Below are 25,393 nucleotides of genomic sequence, written 5' to 3'. Positions count from 1 at the left end.
GTTGTGTACTGTAGTCTACGATTTCCTATGCTAAAGCAGTGCTGTGTATTTTGCTTGCAACCTACAGGTGGCACTTGCTGGCTTCTACAGGGCTCTAGTTCGACTTGTAGCTTAATGTTGCTAACTGCAGTGACCTGGGACGAGTGCTGTGGTGATGGACACCTTGACACAGCCTGGTCTAACTATACTGATCCAATGAACAAAATTAGCCTTTTGGGCTTCCTAGGACTGGTTAATTGTCAACCATGCAGAGGTGAGTGACACAAAAAGGTTAAACTCTGACATCTTCCATGTCTCTACTAGTTAAATGTGATTATCAAAAAGGGTATTAACAACAACCGACAGTTTTACAGTGCAAAACCATTCTTGACATGCAAAAGGGAAAATCAATTGTATTACATGGGTTTTTAGGCCTTTTTTAAGTGATAGTGTATCATCAGGATAGGTCCTTAAAGGGGTACTCCACTGGAAAACATTTTTTTTTTTTTAAATCAACTGGTGCCAGAAAGTTAAACAGATTTGTGAATTACTTCTATTTAAAAATCATAACCCTTCCGGTACTTATCAGCTGCTGTATGTTCCAGAGGAAGTTATCTTCTTTTTAATTTCCTTGTCTGTCTGACCGCAGTGCTCTCTGCTGACACCTCTGTCCATTATAGGATGTGTCCAGAGTAGGAGCAAATCCCCATAGTAAACCAATCTTGCTCCGGACAGTTCCTAAAATGGACAGAGGTGTCAGCAAAGAGCACTGTGGTCAGACAGAAAGGAAATTCAAAAAGAAAAGAACTTCCTCTTGAACATACAGCAGCTGATAAGTACTGGAAGGATTAATATTTTAAAATAGAAGTAATGTACAAATCTGTTTAACTTTCTGGCAGCAGTTGATGTAAAAAAGATGTTTTTCAGGGGAGTACCCCTTTAATATCAGATTAGTGTGGTACGAATACTCATCACCCCACAGATCAGCTTTTTGCTAATGCCACAGCACTTTCATATACAGAGAACTATGCCAGTAGCATACAGCTCTGTAAATTGTGTAAAGTTACTGCAGCTCAGCCTCCATTAAACAGGGAAACCCCTTTAACCAGCATCCAGAGGAATGACATGTTTTTGCTTTAGCTGTGCAGTTTGCAATAAAATTAATTTATAGTCCTTTGTACTTCTTACTTGCTTGGGTGAGTGGTTATATAGCATGCCAGTATTTTGACCTTGAGTCAGCCTACAATCTCCACAGTTTATTTTCCCAGACCAGTTTTCTTCTGTACACACACCATCCTCATTTAAAAGGTAGGCCTTCTTAGATAACGCTAATTGTTTACATAATATGAGATGCTGAGAGAAAGAAATAAAAGCTTCACATAAAAAGTTACATTAACTTAAAGGGGTACTCCACTGCTCAGGGTTTGGAGCAAACTGTTCCGAACGCTGGAGCCAGCGCCGGGTGCTCTTGACATCATTGCCCCGCCCCCTCAATGCAAGTCTATAGAAGAGGGCGTGACAAACGCTGAGCAGTGGAGTACCCCTTTTAGTGGTAATAAACAGTAAAGAACTGTTTAGAGTTCGTTCTGAAAATACATAGTGTCAATAGGATGCTCTTTTCACATCATGTTTGTGATGTCTGTTTGCTGTGTGCATTGGGAAATCCAATCACCTGACAAAGGCCAAAATATTTCATTTACAGTCTGGGATAATGTGAACCAAAGGCCTGGGACACATAAAATGAGGACTGGGTTCCGGGCACTTCCCCTCCTAGTAGAGTACTAAGAGTACTAGAGTATTAAAATGTATTTGCGTTTGTAAACAATGAACATGTTGCAACACCAATGGCGTCACTTAAAATTTCCAAACAATTTATGGGCGTTAACCCAACCCTTCAAAACAATTTTACTTCTTTTTCAGCTTCAAACATGCAAAATAATAACATAAACACAGAAAGCATCAAAAAGCTGGCCTTGTGGTACAAAATGCTGATCACGAGTACATGGTAATGGCTGTGATGTCAGGAGAGGAGAAGAACAACACGGAAGATGGAATAACAGTCTGTGTTGGTTTAAGTATACATAGCCACCGGGAGAGCATCTTATTCCATCTTCCGTGTTGTTCTTCTCCTCTCCTGACATCACAGCCATTACCATGTACTCGTGACCAGCATTTTGTACCACAAGGCCAGCTTTTTGATGCTTTCTGTGTTTATTTTATTATTTTGCATGTTTGAAGCTGAAAAAGAAGTAAAATAGTTTTGAAGGGTTGGGTTAACGCCCATGAATTGTTTGGAAATTTTAAGTGACGCCATTGGTGTTGCAACATGTTCATTGTTTACAAACGCAAATACATTTTAATATAATAAAGTATATTTTCACTATAAAAAAAAAAGCAAATAAACTCCCTTTTTATTCTATGGATCTACCTGCCTAAGATTCAGTACTCTACTAGGAGGGGAAGCGCCCGGAACCCAGTCCTCCTTTTATGAGTCCCAGGCCTTTGGTTCACATTATTCCAGACTGTATCAGAAATGCTGAGTGACTAGCTCACTCAGAGAGGACTTCAGGAGCTGCTGACCTCATCTTCACCGAGCGATACTACATGCAGATATAGGTGTTGTGCCCTGAGCACGACCACTTCTGGTAAGCCTACCTAATTATCCTAAGGGGCTCACCTGTCTGAACCATCCGCACTAGGAGCGCACCTCTCTTTTTGTCTTTTTCTCTCTAAAATATTTCATTTGGCCTCTATTTGGTGGTTTCTATCGGGATGCCACAAATGGAGTCCATCATAGCTATATGGCTGTTATATTCATTGGGGAGTCCCCTGATGTATACCCCAGCTTGACACCACATGCAGTGAAAAAGCCTTATAGTAGTGCATCAAGTGTACAATGTATGTAGGTAAAACACAATTATTATAAATAAATACAAAAACAACACACACACAACATATACATAAAATTGTACATTAAATTCAAACACACATACAAAAAGTGCAGACAGTGGCTCATATAGGGTCCCTTTTTATATTTAAAAACAAATGTACACTGAGGAATAGACCCCAAGAGTATTATAGTATTATGTTTACCCTACATCAGTCCATTGAATTCAGTTTTAATCTCCTTCAGTTCCTTTACACATATTTGAAATTGATGTTCAGCAATCATTTAATTTCTGCTTAGCAAAGTGTGATATCATTGATATGTGTCTAATATAATTTTTTTCCCACAGACAGCTGTGATGGAGTGCAGTGCCCACCTGGTAAGACATGTCTTCTTAAAGATGGTCGACCCCAGTGTGAATGTGCACCAGACTGTTCGGGTCTCAATAGTGATATTCCTGTATGTGGGTCAGATGGGAACACATACCAGGATGAATGTGAGCTGATTACCAACAAATGTCGTGGACAGCCAGACCTGGAGGTCATGTACTATGGAAAATGCAAGAGTATGTTCTTTTTACATTAGTTTTTTTTTCTTATTATTTTACACTAATCATATTAGCATGTTGAAATGTGTTTGAATGTAAAGCTTCATGCACATGATAGAGCTGTACAGAGGCACATGGAGTCCCTTTGATTCTAAATAATGGTGCCATAATACAGAAATATTCTCACTGGTTAAAGCCATTACTGAAGTTCCAGCCCTAAGACACATAGATACTCTGATACAGTCCAGCATTTTATGCCACAGACTAAATATCCCATGGAAACAATTGGTGGTTCGTTCAGCACCTTAGGGTCTATTAGTGTGGTCTGGCACCAGAACCTCAGGTAAAGCATAGCATCTATGTACATCTTCATGATAAAATGGCCACATAATTGTTTTTGTCACCAAGAGGTCTTCTCGAGCCTAATATGCGAAACCCTTTTGGCATTAGAAAGGTCCTGTGAGGCAGATGCGTTACCATCTGTAATTTTCTTGGAGATGTAACTAGACATGGGCCCTCATTTACTATTGCATTGCACCAGAAATTCTGTCTGCATCAGAATTTGCGCCAGAATTGAGAAAAACCTGACTAACTCCATTTTACTGAGAAAACCCAGCCGTGTCCGTCGGAAAAAGGGGGCGTGACCACAGAAAAGGGGTGTGTTCCCGACATTTTCACAACCTACCATATTTACTAAGGTTTCCAAAGAAAATGTGGTGGATTTGAGCTGAGGAAAACCAGACAGATCAGAGCATGTGTAAAAAAAGCAAAGTGTAGGGAAAGTGGAAAATGTAGGGAAACCTTAGTAAATACCGTGGAAAATAAATTGTAGGGAATTAAAAGCCACAAAGAAACCTACACAACACTATTAGTAAATCAGGGCCATTATGTTTTACTTGAAGCTCTGGTGCCTCAGACCATGCTTATTTTGCATCTTTTGTGACCTTGTAGAAGGGTGCATATAGCAACCTAAATTGTTGCACTAGACACACAGGGGGAGATTTATTGAAACCCGTCCAGAGGAAAAGTTGCTGAGTTGCTCATAGCAACCAATCAGATCACCTCTGAAAAATGAAAGAAGCAATCTGATTGGTTGCTATGGGCAACTCAGCAACGTTTCCTCTGGACAGGTTTTAAAAAATCACCCCCACAGTATTTTACCCAAAAATCAATGTTACATTCTGTAGATGAAAATAAAGAAGTGTGAGTCTCTGGTGATCAGCTATATTGGCTATGGTAAGTTTGATGGATCTGTGTTTATTCCCTTCCCAGTACTGTTCAAAGAAAGGCTCACTAAATCTACTTCATCCATTATATAAAGGGATATTTATGCACTGCTAACATTGTTCCCTTCGCCAAAGGAGCCAGTCTCTTTTTTTTCTTTTCTCTTTATTTTATATCCATTTTATGAGGGTATTATGTGCCCACTATGTAGTCATGGCCGTAAATGTTGGCACTCCTGAAAGTATGTCTCACAGAAAAGGATTGCAGTAACACATGTTTTGCTATACACATGTTTATTCCCTTTGTATGTATTGGAACTAAACCAAAAACAGGAGGAAAAAAGCAAATTGGACATAATGTCACACCAAACTCCAAAAATGGTCTGGACAAAATTATTGGAACCCTTAACTTAATATTTGGCTGCACACCCTTTGGAAAAAAATAACTGAAATCAGTTGCTTCCTATAACCATCAATAAGCTTCTTACACCTCTCAGCCGGAATTTTGGACCACTTCCTTTGCAAACTGCTCTAGGTCTCTCTTATTGGAAGGGCGCCTTTTCCCAACAACAATTTTAAGATCTCTGCACAGATGTTCAATGGGATTTAGATCTGGACTCATTGCTGGCTACTTCAGAACTCTCTAGCGCTTTGTTGCCATCCATTTCTGGGTGCTTTTTGATGTATGTTTGGGGTCATTGTCCTGCTGGAAGACCCAAGATCTTGGATGCAAACCCAGCTTTCTGACACTGGGCTGTACAGTGCGACCCAAAATCTGTTGGTAATCCTCAGATTTCATGAGGCCTTGCACACATTCAAGGCACCCAGTGCCAGAGGCAGCAAAACAACCCCAAAACATCATTGAACCTCCACCATATTTCACTGTAGGTACTGTGTTCTTTTCTTTGTAGGCCGCATTCCGTTTTCGGTAAACAGTAGAATGATGTGCTTTACCAAAAAGCTCTATCTTGGTCTCATCTGTCCACAAGACGTTTTCCCAGAAGGATTTCAAGTTCATTTTAACAAAATGTAGTCTTGCTTTTTCATGTCTGTGTGTCAGCAGTGGGGGTCCACCTGGGTCTCCTGCAATAGCATTTCATTTCATTTAAATGTTGACGGATAGTTCGCGCTGACACTTATGCTCCTTTAGCCTGCAGGACAGCTTGAATATCTTTGGAACTTGTTTGGGGCTGTTTATCCACCATCCGGACTATCCTGCATTGACACCTTTCATCAATTTTTCTCTTCCGTCCACAACCAGGGAGATTAGCTACAGTGCCATGAGTTGCAAACCTCTTGATTATGTTGCGCATTGTGGACAAAGGCAAATCTAGATCTCTGGAGATGGACTTGTAACCTTGAGATTGTAGATATTTTTTGACAATTTTGGTTCTCAAGTCCTCAGACAGTTATCTTCTCCTCTTTCTGGTGTCCATGCTTAGTTTGGCACACATAGACACACAATGCAAAGACTAACTGAACTTCTCTCCTTTTTTTAATCTACTTTCATGTGGGATTTTTATATTTCCCACACCTGTTACTTGCCCCAGGTGAGTTTAAAGGAGCATCACATGCTTGAAACAATCTTATTTTTCCACAATTTTGAAAAGGTGCCAATAATTTTGTCCAGACCATTTTTGGAGTTTAATGACATTATGTGCAATTTGCTTTTTTTCCTCCCTTTTTTGGTTTAGTTCCAATACACATAAAGGGAATAAACATGTGTATAGCAAAACATGTGTTACTGCAATCCTTTTCTGTGAGAAATACTTCCTTTTCTTGAAAAATTTCAGGGGTGGCAACATTTACGGCCATGACTGTTCATACTCCACACTCCATACTGCTTTCAGCAACTGGCATACAAACCGTCACTAATGCTGGTCATTAACCCCCTAGATGCCACGGTGTCTAGGCGGTTAAGTGACAGGTGCTGGTCCTGTCATGTCTTCAATTTGGCCTACCCACCCCAGATACAATCGTGGGGCCAAATTGTTTGTTATTATGTATATATAAAAGTGTAAGAAAAGGAATCCCCCATAATTAAAAAATCTATTTACTTCCATTTCGCAATTTTTCTGTAAAAAATATGTTAAACTACAAAAAACAAATATTTTTTGTAAACAAATGGTTATCGATGAATGCAGAAATTCTCCCAAAATTGAACCAGTATAAAACTACAGCTCAATACATAAAAAAGGCCTTACACACTTCCGTACACAGAAAAATAAGATACTTATAGGAGTCAGAATATGGTGATGCAAAGCATTTTTGGGGTCTATTCACACATACAGTATTCTGCGTAGATTTGAAGTGTTCAGTTATTTTGTTTACATTGAAATCTTCAGCAGAAAATCCTGCGCATTAAATCTGCGCAGAATACTGTACGTATGAATAGACCATTAAAGGCTTTCATTTTTTAAAAGTAATAAAAAGTGTAAACAAAAAAAATGTTGCTGATGTTGCTGTAATAGTCCTACAGAATAAAAGTAAACATGTACATTTTACTGTACAGTGAACAGCTCCTGAATTGCAGAATTATGACTCTTAAAAAGTGAGAAAATAAATCAAAAATGCAAAAGGACATAGGCCCAGATTTATCAAAGAATGTCTACAGTAGAGCTATTTTCCCATGTTTATTTGGGAGGTGGGTTTGACTAGCGTGCACCTTATTTATCAAGAAGGTGCAGCAGGATGATGAATTTTGCGCATTTTCCCTCTGCTGCTTGTGAGGGAGGGAAGTAGACACTTTCCGGGGTCCTGAATTTAGCAGGTTAGGTGTGTTTACTTACTTTCACAGAGCTGCCGAGACATTTTTACTTCCATTTTAGACGCTACAATCAAATTTGATTGCGGTGTCTAAGGGGTTTAAGTCGGGCATCACTGTGATCGGTGATGTCTGGCATTAGAGATGGGTCCTGGTGGCAGATAGCCACCAGGCCCACCCAGCTATGACCCGCGCTCAGCGACCCGCGCTCAGCTCCTGAGCACGTGTCATAGAAGGGGAGTGGGACGCTGTCATCCACAAGGGCTTAAAGGTTGAATTGTGGAAGTTATAAATTATTCTCACGCCTACTGGTAGGTGGTGTAGCTTTGCACCTAAAAAAGTACCTTTGCGCACAAAATAACAACTTTTGACAAAAGTCGCAAATGATAAATATGTGACCACTGCATGGTCAAAAAGAAACAGTTCTATGGAGGCAAAAAGAGTACAACTGTCTATATCAAAAGACGCATAAAAGTCGCTAAATATGCTGCTTGCGCCTGAACTGCGCAAAACATAGACAAAAAAAAATGCTCTAAAAGCAATGATAAATCTCCCCCATAGGACGTAAATGTATGTCCTGATGCGCACCAGGACGTACATTTACGTCCTATACATGACGCGAGTACCCAAGCTGTGCTCACATCATCACGGCAGGTCCCGGCTGCTATCAGCAGCCAGGGATCCAACGGCAATGGTGGACATCAGCGATCACGCTGATGTCTGCCATTAACCCCTCAGATGCCATGATCAATACAGATCACGGCATCTGCGGCAATGCAGCACTTTAAATGGCTGATCTAATCACCTGTGGCACGGCTGCGGGGATCAGATCAGCCAAGATGGCGGACGTAGATCCCCTCACCTGCCTCGGTCCGTCTCGTGGCGTCTTCTTCTCTGGTCTGACATCAAGCAGACCAGAGAAGAAGATCACCCATAATAATGATCAGTGCAATGCCTATGCATAGCACAGAACAGTATTAGCAATCAAACGATTGCTGTAAATAGTCCTCTATGGGGACATTAAAGGTGTTACAGCTGAGGTGTAATAGCTGATCTGATCGCCCATGACACGACCACAGGGATCAGATCAGTTAAGATGGTGGCCGGAGGTGATCTGATCTGCCTCCCAGCAGACCAGAGCAGAAGATCGCTGATAATACTGATCAGTGCTATGCCTATGCAATTTAATGATTGCTATAGACAGTCCCCTATGGGGACATTATGAGTTAAAAATAAAAGTAAAAAAAAAAGCCCCTCCCCAACACAATTTGGACCCTTTTCCCATTTTACCCCCAAAAAGCGTAAAAAAAAAAAATTCATAAACATATTTGGTATTGCCACCGAATGTCCGAACTATTAAAATTTTATGTAAATGATTGAGTCCAAAATTGCTGTGTTTTGGTCACAACATATTCCAAAAAAACAAAAATGAGCGATACAGGAGCTGGAGTATAGTGATGTCACGGCCCCGTCACCTCACAGCAGATGACACAGGGTGCTGCAGAAGAGCTCAGTGACATGACCCCCACAATTAGACATCTTATCCCCTATCCTTTGGATAGGGGATAAGATGTCTAGGGGCTGAGTACCCCTTTAAGGCCAAAATGGGCTGTGTCCTTAAGGGGTTAAAATGCTCAAAATGGAGGAAAATGAAAATGACAGTAATACTTACTATGTCAACCAGGACATGTTTGGGACAACCTCCTTTTAAGGGTATATTCACACAAAATGTTTAAATTTTCAAAAATCCATGTGCTCCCTTCTAAAAAAAAAACTGCAGGAACTTCAGCTAAGAATCTGCTACATTGGACTATACCCTAATAGTAATCAGGAGAAATAAACACTTTTCAGAAATGTTCAAGCTATGTATGCAACTAATACTTTATTTAGGTTAAACGCCATAGACAGTAAGAAATAATCAACCACTTAGATACGTTCCTAGAGCAAAATAACATTAAAGGAGTACTCCAGCGCTGCTTTTCTTTATCCTATTGGGCCAAGGCTGCAAAACAAAAAGTGCTGGAGCACTCCTTTAATGCTTATGCAGAAATATAGAATGACATCCCTTCCACTTTATCCAACCATACCCCTTCCCTTCAATTCCTTGGTTGGACATATGTCTTTTTTCAACCGTACTAACTATGTAACTGTGTAACTTATAAGTTAATTCAAAAGTAGACTAATAAAAAAATATTTTAGAGTACTATGAAAGGCATTTACTGCCCATTAATTTAACAGAAAATATCAGTAAATTGTATAGCACGTACAGCATATAGAGTATCAAGAGGTATAGTAGAGGCATATGGTAAAATAAAAGGTCAATATTGAGGCTGCAAATTTTATACAAACTCGTCTGGTAGAAGTAATATTGCATGAGTTATTTTTCTAGTGAAACAAACAGAGTTTTGTGCACAGCTGCACAACTGAATACGTTATTCAACAAATGCTGAAGGTGTTTTCCCATATTACGTGCTTTTTACTATTGTCTAGGCCACAGTGAATGTCTGGTATGCTGGTATTTATACAGTAGGTGGTGTGGTATGCAAACTCCTCGTTGACTGCAACTAGCTAAACTTGGCATGACGTCATTTCAGCTCTTGTGTTTAGTTTTGCTACAGACTTTATAGGAATTACAGAAACAGTACAATTTACACAATTTAGTCATATGAAAGCAGTAAATGACAGTACAAAGCATTACTTTAAGAGTAATAGTTCCATTTCCAGTAAAGTAACATCTTACTACTCCATATATTATTTAAAAGTAGTGTGTCATCAGAAAATAACCTATTGTTCAGGACAAGTTTTTATATGAAACAATTTTTTAAGAAATGTTAGTGATTTTTTTTTCTAAATTTCCATTTTCCTGTCTATATTTTAAAATATTCCTGAAATCTTGCAGTTTTCATTGTGACTACTTAGTCTAAAACTGAGCTGATAATTCATGTTTTTTTAGAGATTACTTTCCACTCCTACTTATCATCACAGACAAAATTACAGTGAAAAATGGCAACTTTATATAGATAAGACACCATTCACAATAGCTGTTGCTTAGATCTTCCTTAAAGTAAAGAATGTGGGTAGTGTATTTAACAGAATATTTCAGTTTAAGGGCTCGTTCACACTGCCGCTGGACTTTGTATCGTTAAAGGGGTACTCCACTGGAAAACATTTTTTTTAAATCAACTGGTACCAGAAAGTTAAACAGATTTGCAAATTACGTCTATTTAAAAATCTCAATCCTTCCAGTACTTATCAGCTGCTGTATGCTCCACAGGAAGTTCTTTTCTTTTTGAATTTCCTTTTTGTCTGACCACAGTGCTCTCTGCTGACACCTCTGTCCATTTTATCCAGAGCAGGATAGGTTTGCTATGGGGATTTTCTCCTACTCTGGACAGTTCCTAAAATGGACAGAGGTGTCAGCAGAGAGCACTGTGGTCAGACAGAAATAAAATTCAAAAAGTAAAGAACTTCCCGTGGCGCATACAGCAGCTGATAAGTCCTGGAAGGATTCATATTTTTAAATAGAAGTAATTTTCAAATCTGGCCATTAAGCTTTTGGAGAGAGAATTTGGTTGGAATAGAAGTCGGGGGCCATGTGCATTTACAAAGCCCCCCATGGTGCCAGAACAGTGGACCCCCCCCACTTGTGACTGCATTTTGGAAACTACACCCCTCACAGAATTTAATAAGGGGTGCAGTAAACATTTACACCCCACTGGCATTTGACAGATCTTTGGAACAGTGGGCTGTGCAAATGAAAAATAAAAATGTTAATTTTCACGGACCACTGTTCTAAAAATCTGTCAGACACTGTTGGGGTGTAAATGCTCACTGTACCCCTTATTATATTCTGTGAGGGGTGTAGTTTTCAAAGTGGGGTCACATGTGGGGGGGGGGGGGGGGTTGCACTGTTCTTGCACCATGGGGGCTTTGTAAACAATAAATAGGTATAGTTGAAAAACAACTGAAGACCAGTCCTCAAGGTGTATCAGAAATATTAGCATATGATCCAGATAATAAATATGGTAATTTTAATAAGTCACAGGTATATATAAGTCACTAATACCTGTCCCTGCAGGGCCCTTGCAAGGGACATAGAAATCAGTGCATAAAACTCAGTGCATAAGTATAAATAAAACAAATACTCATAAAAAAATAAAATATATTAAAAAATATATTAAAAACTTGCATCCATATGAAAATATTGTGCTAGCAGCAGTTCAATGTTCTCATGATAGAGTTCCAGTAGCTAAGTGCACAGTTCAATTAATTGCGATCCTTGTGTGGAATAAACAGTAACAATCGTTGGTGGTACAGTATGTATCACATTTATAGAGTCTTGCTAAGAATAACGATACGAGGTCTGGTGCACGGCACCACTCACCACTCCTGAAGCCGTCTATGGGGCTGGTTGTACGGGCTAACACGGAGATGTCAGACACCGGGCACCTCCGGAGACCTGACATCTCCGTGTCAGCCCGTACAACCAGCCCCATAGACGGCTTCAGGAGTGGTGAGTGGTGCCGTGCACCAGACCTCGTATCGTTATTCTTAGCAAGACTCTATAAATGTGATACATACTGTACCACCAACGATTGTTACTGTTTATTCCACACAAGGATCGCAATTAATTGAACTGTGCACTTAACTACTGGAACTCTATCATGAGAACATTGAACTGCTGCTAGCACAATATTTTCATATGGATGCAAGTTTTTAATATATTTTTTAATATATTTTATTTTTTTATGAGTATTTGTTTTATTTATACTTATGCACTGAGTTTTATGCACTGATTTCTATGTGCCTTGCAAGGGCCCTGCAGGGACAGGTATTAGTGACTTATATATACCTGTGACTTATTAAAATTACCATATTTTTTATCTGGATCATATGCTAATATTTCTGATACACCTTGAGGACTGGTCTTTAGTTGTTTTTCAACTATACCTATTTATTATTTTCCATAGGCCCTTGGGTGAGGGCAACACCAGTTAACCTCAGGTTTAAGTATCTTCTTCATTACTGAGTGAGCTACACTATCTTTCCTGGCTTTGTAAACACACATGGCCTTCAATTTCGGACACATTGGGCCTTCTTTACTAAGAGTGTCGGGTTTTTACTAGTGGGAAAAGTTGTTTCAGACATGTAGGATTCCTCTCTATTTGCTATTGGGAAAAGTCGGGAACATTTTCTGACCAGCTTTTTCTAGGTCGATATTTCCAGCCATTTACCCACAGGATTTTCTGTGAATTCCATAGTAAATCGGTCGGGTTGTGAAGCCACGACCCTTTACAACAGACCACGCCCCTTTTCCGGGTTTGACGGATTTTTCGGGCGCACACTGGCGCAAACATGTCTCAGACATGTCTCAGACAAAATAACCAGACAAAAACTAGTCGGTTTCAGCTTAGTAAATGAGGCCCATTCTCTGTTCAAAAGCCCAATGGAGCTCCTTCTCTTCTGAGCATTGTAGTTAGCCCGCAGAGCACTTTACATCCACATATGGGTTATTTCCATACTAAGAAGAAATGGGGCTACAAATTTTTTTTTCCTATTTTCCCTTGTGAAAATGAAAAATGTAGGGTAACACCAGCAATTTAGTGAATTTTATTTTTTTATTTTCACATCCAAATTTTACGAAAATTTTTCAAACACCTTGGGCTTTTAAGGCTCACTATAGCCCTTGTTACGTTCCGTGAGGGGTGTAGTTTCCAAAATGGGGTCACATGTGGGTGCTTATTGCTTTGCGTTTATGTCAGAACCACTGTAAATCAGCCACCCCTGTGCAAATCACCAATTTAGACCTCAAATGTACATGGTGCGCTACCACTCCTGAGCCTTGTTGTGCTCCCGCAGAGCACAATGGGTCCACCTATGGGGTATTTCCGTACTCAGGAGAAATTGCATTACAAATTTTGGGGGTCTTTTTTTCCTTTTACCGCTTGTGAAAATTAAAAGTATAGGGCAACACCAGCATGATAGTGTAAAAAATGTAAACTAACATGCTGGTGTAGACCCCAACTTTGCCTTTTTATAAAGGAGAAAAAGCCCCCCAAAATTACCAACACAATTTCTCCCGAGTACGGAAACACCCCATATGTGACCCTAAACTGTTGCCTTGAAATACAACAGGGCTCCAAAGTGAGAGAGCGCCATGTGCATTTGAGGCCTAAATTGGGGATTTGCATCCCCCACCAAAATACCCTAACAGCGTGTTTCCCAAACAGGGTGTCTCCAGCTGTTGCAAAACTCCCAGCATGCCTTGACAGCCAGCGGATGTCCGGCAATACTGGGAGTTGTTGATTTTCAACAGATGGAGGCTACGTTTTGGAAACAGTGCCGCACAAGACGTTTTTTTTTTTATTGGGAGAAGGGGGGGGGGGGGGGGTAACTGTGTAGAGGTATATATACATGTAATGTTTTACTTTATATTTTGTGTAGGCGAAGTGTAGTGTAGTTAGGTAACAAACTCTGTGTTTTGCAAACAGTGTGCCTTCTGCTGTTGCAAAACTAAAACTCTCAGCATGCATTGACAGCCGAAGGGCATGCTGGGAGCTGTAGTTATGCAACAGCTGGAGGCACACTACTACATTGCCCAGCATGCCCTTTGGCTGTTTGTGCATGCTGGTTGTTGCAGTTATACAACAACTGGAGGCACACTTTTTCATAGAAAAAAATGCTTCCAGCTGAGGCATAACTACAAGCCCCAGCATGCACAAACAGCCAAAGGGTATGCTGGGAGTTGTAGTTTTTCCACCAGCTGTTGCAAAATTACAACTCCCAACATGCCCTTTGGCTGTGCATGCTGGGAGTTGTTGCATAGCAACAGCAGGAGGCGAACACCTGATCCTGTATCCTCCCACTGCCATTAAGGACGCTGCTGCCGCTGCCCGGGGTCCTGCGCCGCCGACCCTCCACATCAATGCCAGAGACCCCCACCTGCCCCGATGGACAGGTAAGGGACCCCCAACTTGCCCAATCGCCGCCCAATCACCTCCCAGCAGGCTCGGTGATTGATCGGTAATCCGGACCGATCAATCATGCGATCGTGAGGTGGAACCCGTGCCACTTCACTCCTGCTGGTAAAGGGTGATAGGTGGTGTCTCGGATGCCACCTATCACCCTTTTTTTCCTGATCACTGGGTCACTAGAGACCTGATTGACCCGGAATGGCCACTAATCACCGGTTTGCACGGCGGTGCCTGCTGAACGCAAGCGGCGGGGACCGGAATTCCCACAGGCGTACAGGTACGCCCTGGGTCCTTAAGTGGTTAATTATAATGAATAAGCCCTTTGCCCAATAAAAATGAAATCAGTCACTTTTCCCAATTTACACATACATTTTTTTAAATAAACATATTTGGTATCACCGCGGAAATGTCACAACTATTAAAATATAATGTTAATGATGCCGAATAGTGAATGGCGTAAACATAAAAAAAATGCCAAAGTAGATGACTTATGATCATATCCCAGAAAAAAAAAGAATAAAAAATGATCAGAAAGTCACAGGCAAAAGTGGTACTTATAAAAACTACAGATGACTGTGCAAATAATGAGTCCCAAAATTATAAAGGGTTAGAATAGGAAATTTTTTTAACATATCTGTTTTGTTAAAACAGTTTGTCTTATTTTAAAAGCAGCAGAATAATAGAAAAGCATGTAAACATAGGTATCGTTATAACCATAAAAAAGAGAACATGCCTGTTTTACCGTAATACATTTTATAGTAAAAAGAAAGGTTTCATCACAAAATAAAATTGGTCACTTAAAAATACAAGCCCTCATATCGGTCTGTAGATGGAAAAAAACAAGTTATGGCTAGGTTTCCACACAGGTTTTTTCTGGTGTTTTTTTTTTTTTTTAAACGGCCACTGGAGTTTTTGAGCCAAAGTCAGAAGTGGATCCAGCAGGATGAAGAAGTATAAGTCCTTTTTTATATTTCCCATTGCCTTTAACCTGTTTAGGACGTAGGGTGTATGGTTACGCCCTTGTGTCCTGGTAGTTAAAGGGGTACTCCGGTGGAAATTTTTTTTTTCTTTTTTAAAACAACTGGTGCCAGAAAGTTAAACATATTTGTAAATTACTTCTATTAAAAAATCTTAATCCTTCCTGTATTTATTAGCTGCTGAATACTACAGAGGAAATTCTTTTCTTTTTGGAATGCTCTCTGATGACATCACAAACACACTGCTCTCTGCTGACGTTATTATAATAATAAGTCTTTATTTATTGTTGTCCTTAGTGGGATTTGAATCCAAGGCCCCAGCACTGCAAGGTAGCAGTGCTAACCACTAAGCCACCATGCTGCCCTTAGCATACATCAAGCATACACCTAAAATGGACAGAGATGTCAGCAGAGAGCACTGTGGTCGTGATGTCATCAGTATTCCAAAAAGAAAGGAATTTCCTCTGTAGCATTCAGCAGCTAATAAGTACTGGAAGGATTAAGATTTTTTAAAAGAAGTAATTTACAAATATGTTTAACTTTCTGGCACCAGCTGATTTAAAAAAGAAAAAAAAAATGTTTTTCCAGCGTAGTACCCCTTTAACCCCTTAAGGACTCAGGGTTTTTCAGTTTTTGCACTTACTTTTTTTTCTCCTTACCTTTTAAAAATCATAACCCTTTCAATTTTCCACCTAAAAATCCATATTATGGCTTATTTTTTGCGTCACCAATTCTACTTTGCAGCTATAATTAGTCATTTTACCCAAAAATTCACGGCGAAACGGAAAAAAAATCATTGTGCGACAAAATCGAAGAAAAAACGCCATTTTGTAACTTTTGGGGGCTTCCGTTTCTACGTAGTGCATATTTCGGTAAAAATGACACCTAATCATTATTCTGTAGGTCCATACGGTTAAAATGATACCCTACTTATATAAGTTTGATTTTGTCGTACTTCTGGAAAAAATCATAACTACATGCAGGAAAATTTATACGTTTAAAAATGTCATCTTCTGAAGTTTTTATTGGTACGATTTTTTGTTTTGATAGGACTTTTTGATCACTTTTTGATCACGCTTTTTTGGACTTTGGAATTTTTTTGCGCGTACGCCATTGACCGTGCGGTTTAATTAATGATATATTTTTAGAGTTCGGACGTTTACGCACGCGGCGATACCACATATATTTATTTATTTTTTTATTTACACTGTTTTATTTTTTTTATGGGTAAAGGGGGGTGATTCAAACTTTTATTAGGGAAGGGGTTAAATGACCTTTATTAACACTTTTTTTTAAACTTTTTTTTGCAATGTTATAGCCCCCATAGGGACCTATAACACTGCACACACTGATCTTTTACACAGATCACAGGCGTGTATTAACACGCCTGTGATCAGTGTTATCGGCGATTGACTGCCCCTGCCTGGATCTCAGGCACGGAGCAGTCATTCGTCGATCGGACACCGAGGAGGCAGGTAAGGGCCCTCCTGGTGTCCTGTAAGCTGTTCGGGACGCCGCGATTTCACCGCGGTGGTCCCGAGCTGCCCGACTTAGCAGCCGGGATACTTTCACTTTCACTTTAGAAGTGGCGGTCAGCTTTGACCGCTTCTAAAGGGTTAATACCGCACATTGTCGCGATCGGCGATGTGTGGTATTAGCCGCAGGTCCCGGCCGTTGATGAGCGCCGGGACCGACGCGATGTGATGTGACCCCGCTTCATATCGCGGTAGCCAGCGCAGGACGTAAATATACGTCCTGAGTCGTTAAGGGGTTAAGGACGTACACCCTGGTCCCATTACTGCTGTTTCAAGCATGCTCACGAGCTCAGCGTGCTTCATAAGCAGTGGGTCCTGACTGCTATCAGCAGCCAGGACCCAGGGTTAATGCCGGACATCGCCGATCCGACCGATGCCCAGCATTAACCCTTTAGACGCCACGCTCAAAGTTGATTATGGCGTCTAAAATGGTTTAAAAGAACGATCCGGGCAGCTTAGCAGAGCCCTTACCTGCCTCCTTGCCATCTGATCTGTGCTCTGATCTTTCTAGCCAGGCTCTGCAGGCTGGAGTAGAAGACCACCGATAACACTGATCAATGGTGTTCTATGGAGCAACTTTATTCAGAGTATAAGTGTAAAAAAAAAACATAAAAATCTGCAGCAGCAAATCTGCAGCAGATCTGCAGCAAAAATATGCACGTGTGAACGCACCCCTAGGCTGTGTTCCAAAACACAGTAAAAAAAAAAAAAGCATGGTTTTTAAGATGCTCCTATAGGCTGTAAAACATAATTTTGTAACATTCATTAAAGGATCTGATTGGCTTAATGCTCATCACATTGCAGAGCCAACACAGACAATTTAGGTTTTTAGTTATGTAAACAAAGAGACATAGCAGCCTTATCGTTTTCCTTTATGTGTTGACCTTATACAGCAATGAATCTTCTTGCGTAGAACAGCTGGCCACAAATGTGTTGTAACCAGTAGGAGACTGCATATGAGTTTCCTTCTAGAATTCTCCCAGCCCTCTGGCAGGGAGCACATTGTAGGTGTTCCCAACACTGTGGTGTTTTGCTGCAGCCATTAGTTCTGTAGTGCTTTGTTTGTGAGGTGGTGTGGCCCAGAGCTTGGTCGGCCTGGCCACTGGGTCATTCGCCCTGTGAGCTTGGTGTCAACGCAACAGTGGTCGCCGCCCGGCACTCTGCCAGTGTTAGTTTAGGGACCCACTTTTATCAGATGGCCTTGACGTGTGGAGCAGGCTTGCATGTTTTGATTAAAATGTACACTAACAACCTGTTAGTTTTTGAAATTATGCTGAGTAGCAAGTAGATCATAGTACAAATTGTTGATGTGCGGCCATGTTATGTTTCTCTGTTTTTGAGTTACTTAGCTGTGAGTAGTTGCGTGCCACTTTTCTGCGAGCAGTCTAGGTGTCCAGCAGAAGTAAAAAAATTAACACAAACGCATCATAACGTTGTCATGACTTTTTCAGGGGTTAGTCGTGCTGACTTTTAGATGAAAAATTTTGTTAGAACTTACATTTTATATAAAAAAATATATGTAAATATAAAGTTGTTAATAGCAAGCATGTTAGACACTGTTATTTGCATTGCCATAAAGATGACAGTATGCAGACATATACTGTATAGTAGCTACACGCTTCTATAGGACAGACATATGCCACAATGCTTTTTGCATGCATCTAATAGATGCACATGTTTATACCTATAAAAAGTAATGTGGTCTGCAGCACTTGTTAATGGAATAAAAAAAAACTGAGCTAATTTCTTTCAAAATCCGCTCCCCCATCTGTCTCCAGGTTGGGTGTGGTTCTGCAGCTAAGTTCCATTGAAGTGAATGGAGCCAAGTTGTAATATACCACCCAACTTGGAGACAGATGAGGAGCAGTTTTTGAAATAAATTAGCTCTGTTTTTCTATTCCTGGATAACACCTTTAAAATATGTATTAGGCTAGGTTCAGACTACGGAATTTCCGACAGAAATTCAGTCATAAAATTTCCGACAGAAATTCCGCTTGCTAAAATGTCTAGTGTAGTGAATGGTTTTCCGTTCACAAATTCACACTTCAGAATTTGTGAAGCGGAAAATCCGCTTAGTAAATCCGCTTAGAAATTTCCGCCTGAAGAAAGGCGGTGCTCTTTTTTCAGGCGGAATTCCTCGCGGAACACATTGCAGTCTATGGGAGACTGCAGTGTCCGCGCGGTCCTAGCGTTGACTTATTCAGTCGGCGCAGGCGGAACTCAGAATCTCCGGGCGGAAATTTTCTGCCCGGAGATTCCGTAGTCTGAACCTAGCCTTAGAGTATATGGGCTTTTTCATAATGTAAGTCTGTGGTAGGCCCCACCTGTTATATCAACATTCATGTCTTTAAAAAGTACCGTCACCAAAAAAAAAAAGTACCGTCACTTTTCTAAACTAACTCAGGCTATGTTCCCTAACTACTCCTAACACTCCTCCCACTCTTAAAAAAATTGTCGGAGCTAGTGATTGTGTGTCTGTATACAAGAGTGTGAAGTATACAAGTGAGTGTAAGTATAAAAGTGAGAGGAATTTAAAATTAAGGGACTTTAAATTCAGTTTAATTGAAATATTTTATAGTTTTTTTACTGTTAATTTTTGCAATCCCCAAATCTAGTATGGCCTCCATGTTGGAAAAGGCAGTCCAGTGTGCATCTTGCACAATGTATGAAATCCTTGAACAGCAGTTTGAGGGTGCATATTGTTGTGTGAGATGAGTGCGAGTTCTTCATTTGGAAGGCCACATCCTGGATCTAGAGGAGCAACTGGCAACACTGAGACGCATTGGGAGTCTGCTGCTCACTGAGCAAGTACTCTCTGGGGTAGAGGTGGGGAGGATAGTGGGACGGAGGTGCAGGACAGTCAGGCAGCTAACTGGGTTACAGTTAGAAAACAGGGTAGAGGGAAAAGTGTCAGGGAGGCTAGTTCTGATCTGGCACACCCCAACAAGTTTGCCCGGTTGGCAGATGAGGGGGGATGCCATTTCAGAGCTAGCAGTACTACAGCAGGACTCTGCCTATGACCGCCAAGGGGGTGTTTGCTCCAGTAAGGAGGGAGGGAGGAGTGCAGGGCAGGCCAGACAAGTACTGGTAGTGAGGGACTCTATTATTAGGGGGACAGACAGGTTGATCTGTCACTAAGACCGTGATAGCCGAACAGTGTGTTGTCTTCCTGGCGCTCGAGTTCGGCACATCGTGGATTGGGTTGACAGGTTGCTGGGTGGGGCTGGAGTGGACCCATCAGTCATGGTACATATTGGCACCAATGACAAAGTAAGAGGTAGGTGGAGTGGACTTAGGTCGCAAGCTTAAGGCAAGGACCTCCAAGGTAGTATTTTCTGAAATATTACCTGTACCATGAGCCACACCAGAGAGGCAGCGGGAGATTAGGGACATAAGCAACTGGTGGTGTAGAAAGGAGGGGTTTGGGTTCATGGAGAACAGAGCCGACTTTGCTGTCAGATACCGGCTCTACTGTAGGGTTGGGCTGCACCTCAATGGGGAGGGTGCAGCTGTGCTTGGCGAGAAGATGGCATGAAGGGTGGAGGAGTGTTTAAACAAGGGACTGGGGGGAGAGAACCTACAACATAGAGGGGGAAGGTAGTGTAGATATAGAGGGGGGACTAGAGGAACTGGAGTGGTTGATGTTTGAGGAGAATTGTGACATAGTGGGTATAATAGAGACATGGTTGGACGATAGCTGTGACTGGGCGGTCAACATACAGGGTTATAGTCTATTCAAGAAGGATCGGACAAAACAGAAAGGAGGAGGAGTTTGTCTTTATGTGAAATCGAGTCTGAAGGCCGCACTGCGGGAGGATATATGGGAGGCAAACGATAATGTGGAGTCATTATGGGTAGAAATATATGGAGATAAAAATTACAAAAATTCTGATAGGGGTTTTCTATAAGCCACCAAACATAATGGAAGAGGCAGAAGATCAATTACTGAGGAAAATAAACATGGCAGCATATCAGAATGAGGTGATAATAATGGGGGACTTTAACTATCCTGATATAAACTGGGAGACTGGGTCCTGTGAATCTCATAAAGGAAACAGGTTTCTGACTATAGCTAAAGACAATTATCTGTCCCAAATGGGGCAGGGCCCGACCAGAGAGGGCACCCTACTAGACTTAATATTAACCAACAGACCTGACAGAGTAATTAATGTGCAGGTAGAAGGACACCTAGGAAATAGTGATCATAATATAATACATAATAACTTGTTCTTCAATAAGGGAATCTCTTTAGGGGCTACAAAAACAATGAACTTTAGGAAGGCAAAAGTTTGACCAACTGAGAGAAGCCCTTAAAGGGGTACTCCACCCCTAGACATCTTACCCCCTATCCAAAGGATAGGGGATAAGATGTCTGATCGCGTGGGTCCCGCTGCTGGGGACCCCCGGGATCTCGGCTGCAGCACCCTCCTGTCATTAGTAGGGATTGACCGATATCGTTTTTTTTAGGGCTGATACCAATACCGATAATCGGTGGAGGTTAGGGCCGATAGCCGATAACTTATACCGATATTCCGGTATAAGTTATTGGCTATTTATCCCCCCTCGACACCGCTGCAGGTCATTGATTTAAAGCAGGCGCTTCAAATCAATGCACTGCAGTGGCTTTTGCGGTGCCATAGGCCGCCGCCGCCACCCGCTTCTCTCCCCTACCTGTCAGGGTGGTCCGGGCCATCCATCCTTCCTTCCTTCCTTCCTGTAGTGTCCGGCGGCATTCCGGGTGGAGGGTGCACCGATCCGGGCTGTCCCTCTTCTCCGGCGGTCATCTTCTCCACTCCGGGCAGGCTCCGGCATAGTACGCTGCATAGACGCCGCTGTGCAGTGATGCCCATGCGCAGCGACGCACCTGACGTCACGGCGTAGCGGCGTCTATGCAGCGTACTAGGCCGGAGCCTGCCCGGAGTGGAGAAGAGGACCCCCGGAGAAGGACAGCCCGTACCTGTGCTCCCGGAATGGCACTGGACACTACAGGAAGGACGGAAGCATGGATGGCCCGGACCACCCCCATTACGGGTAAGTTTATATATTTTTTTTTATTGACTCGGAGGGTGGGGGAGGGGCCCGACCGGTATAGCGGTATGGGCAAAAATCCATACCGATATACCGCCCAACATTACGGTAGGGGTGCGACTCGGGGGGGGGGGGGGGGGCGGTCGCGGTGCGGCGGGTCGGGGGGGGGGTCGGTCGCGGTGCGGTGGGGGCGGTGCGGGGGGGCGGGGCATTATCGGCTTATCGGCAAGGTAATTGCCGATACCGATAATGCCCAAAATCGTGATTATCGGCCGATAATATCGGCCATACCGATAATCGGTCGATCCCTAGTCATTAGTATACATGAGCTAACTCGCTCTGTGTGTAATGACGGGCGATACAGGGGCCAGAGCATCGTGACGTCACGCCCCCTTCCATAGACTTGTATTTAGGGGGCGGGCTGTGACGTCACAAGGGGGCGGAGCCGTGACGTCACAATGCTTCGGCCCCTGTATTGCTCGTCATTACGCCTAGAGCGAGTAATGACAGAGGGGTGCTGCAGCCGAGATCCCGGGGGTCCCCAGCGGCGGGACCCCCGCGATCAGACATCTTATCTCCTATCCTTTGGATAGGGGATAAGATGTCTAGGGGCGGAGTACCCCTTTAACAATATAAATTGGGATAATGTCCTCAAAAACAAGAATACTGACACTAAATGGGAGACTTTTAAAAAATATCTTAAATTCTCACTGTAAGATGTATACCTTATGGGAATAAAAGGGTCAGAAATAAAAGAAAACCAATATGGATGAATAAAAATGTTAAGGGGGCAATAACTGATTAAAATAAAGGATTTAAACTACTAAAACAGCTTGACAGTGAAAAAGCATTAAAAAAGCTATAGAGAAAAATGTAGAATATGTAAAAAACAGATAAAAGCCGCAAAAATAGAGACAGAAAGACTAATTGCCAAAGAGAGTAAAACTAACCCCAAAATATTCTTTAACTACCGTATATAAATAGCCAAAAGGTTAAAAATGAAAGTGTTGGCCCTTTAAAAATTATGAGGAAGAAATTATAAACGGGGATCAGGAAAAACCAAATATATTAAAGCGCAACTGTCATGAATTTTTTGTGTAATAACATGCACACAGCCTTTGTACTGTGTGCAGGTGTTGTGTACAGCAATTATTTTACCTCATATTTCCTGGCCTTCGTGATGCTAAAAAGTGCTTTTTTTTTTTTTTAATTCTTTTTTTAAATTATTCATTTTTATTGGGTTTTTCAAGAAAAGTACAAACAAGCCAGGTATACCCGGCAACCGTTGTGATACTGTAACAATAGTACACAATAATGTAACATTAAAACAGTGAAATCAACAATGGTGAGTAATCACTTATCTTACCATTATTATGACAAGGACTATTAGATAAACATCATACTGAAAAGTAACTTTTGCAAGGCTGTGAATGATTATAATAGTATTCTCTATAGGTACATAGATATAGTTGTTTCTGGCCTATTAGTAAGTGTTGTCGCATCACACTACAGAGTTGGATTGTGTCTTCTGTCCGTACGGAGATACCAGCCAGTAGTGCCACTTAGAGAGATATTTATGGTAAGTGTCATTCCCAAAAGAAATCATTTTCTCATATGTACATGTAAGTCCAATTAAGCCGCAAGTAAGTCTTCTGAGTACGGGACTTCGGCTGATTTCCAATTTCGGAGTAATACAGTTTTAGCAATTGCACATATAATACAAGTCAATGCAGTTCCTTTTAGAGGAATATTATCCACCCCTATCAGGAGGAGTACCAATTGGGGAGACCATAAGGTTGGCCAGGGGAATTTTTCTCTGCACAGTTTCTTACAATGCAACCAGTACTGTTGAATGCTAGAACACATCCACAATACATGCAGCAGAGACCCTCTGCAACCACAGCCCCTCCAGCAGTTATAAGAAATTGATGGGTATACAGTAACCCCCCGCCATCGCATTAACTGCTATCCGACAGCGCAAAATGCTTAAGCTGCTGTCGGATAGCAGTTTAAGCATCCCTGGCAGGTTCGCTTACCTATTCCCGCTGCTCCGGGTCCACTTTGCGATCCTCTGGCATCTTCTGCATCTTCTCCAGGGTCCGGGCCTCGCTTTCCGGCGTCGTTATTACGTCACTACGCACGCCGCGCCGGCGCAACAGCGTAATAACGTCACCAGAAAGCAAGGCCCGGACCCTGCAGAAGATGCGGAAGAAGCCGAAGGATCGCGAAGAAGACACCAGAGCAGCGGGACAGCAGCGGGAGTGGTGAGGACCTGGTCCGGAGCGGCGGGGACAGGTGAGTACAGCTTCCTATACTTTACATTGTACGGATCCCTCAACATACGATGGATTCGACAAACAATGGGTCGTTTGGAACGAATTACCATCGTATGTTGAGGGACCACTGTATAAGGGCCAAACGATCTGGGGTGTAATATCATCTCAAAGTCGTTTTCATAACAGACTCAACATGTGAAGAACATTTTAAGTATAAGCGTGACATTTTAAAGGCTCCCTGCCATTCCTCTGCAGTAAATGAGGATTGTGGGTCCCTCTCCCAGCTTCTAAGCGGGTGGGATTTTACAAAGGAGGTATGGTGTATTAAGGCATTATAGAAGGGCTTAAGGCCCCTGTGGGCCCGTGTTATATATAGGAAGGCAAGTCTATCCATCCTGAGACCCGACAATGACATCCCCTGCAATAAATGGCGTATTTGTAAGTATTTAAAGAAGTCAGTAGCAGGTAGGGAGAATTTAGTACAAATGTCCTGGAAGGGTAATAGTGTATTGTTGAGAAAAATATCTGCTATTGAAGCTATACCACTTGCTATCCAACCACTCATGTCAGTTTGTTGTAGTAATGCTTGAATGAGGGTTAATGAAAGACATGAGATGTTGGGTATGGTACCCGAGTCAGATATTTTGTGAAATGAATGCAATGCCCCAAGTGCTGCTGTCACCGTTGGACCCAGGCCTCTAGGTAAAGGTAAGTTCCAAAACGATAAGTATAGTAGATCCTTCAACACATAAGGTGATGCTAAGGACTGTTGAAGATGTATTCAAGGTATGTCACTATCAGGTTGTACCCACCCCTTAAGCATAGATACTAGAGTCACTATGTAATATAGTTTTAGGTCTGGCATAGCCAATCCTCCTGTGTCTCTAGTTTTTGTCATAATATGTCGTGCTATTCATGGTTTCTTATAACCCCAGACAAACTGAGAAAGAATTGAGTGGGCCTTTGTGAAGAATTTATCTGTCAGAGCAACAGGCTGGGTGCGATACAAATACAAAAATTTCGGGACAACGAACATTTTAAAAGTGGCTATTCTGCTGGTCCATGAAATCTCACTTTTAGAGAAATCCTCCAACTCCTTCTGCACTTCCTCCAAGAGGGAATCATAGTTTAGTTTGTATATTAAGGATGGAGATGCTGCTAATGTAGTGCCCAGATAATCAATCCCCTTATCTCTCCAGTCAA

General features: G+C 41.8%; 1 protein-coding gene across 3 annotated transcripts in view; it reads left to right on the top strand.

The window, feature by feature from the left end:
* The window catches only part of FSTL3 (follistatin like 3), a 256,859-nt gene that overhangs the window by 172,772 nt on the left and 58,694 nt on the right, over positions 1-25,393 (top strand). For all 3 annotated transcript variants that reach the window (XM_056518022.1, XM_056518020.1, XM_056518021.1), the window contains exons 2-3: positions 68-253; positions 3,216-3,431. In XM_056518022.1, coding sequence (XP_056373997.1) covers positions 115-253; positions 3,216-3,431 — 355 coding nt within the window. In that variant the 5' untranslated portion in view covers positions 68-114. The remainder of the gene's footprint in view (positions 1-67; positions 254-3,215; positions 3,432-25,393) is intronic.

This window comes from Hyla sarda, chromosome 1 (genome assembly GCF_029499605.1).
Source record: "Hyla sarda isolate aHylSar1 chromosome 1, aHylSar1.hap1, whole genome shotgun sequence".
Lineage (NCBI taxonomy): Eukaryota > Metazoa > Chordata > Amphibia > Anura > Hylidae > Hyla > Hyla sarda.
Note: the sequence above shows the minus strand (reverse complement) of the source record. Positions and strands in the feature narration are given on the sequence as shown.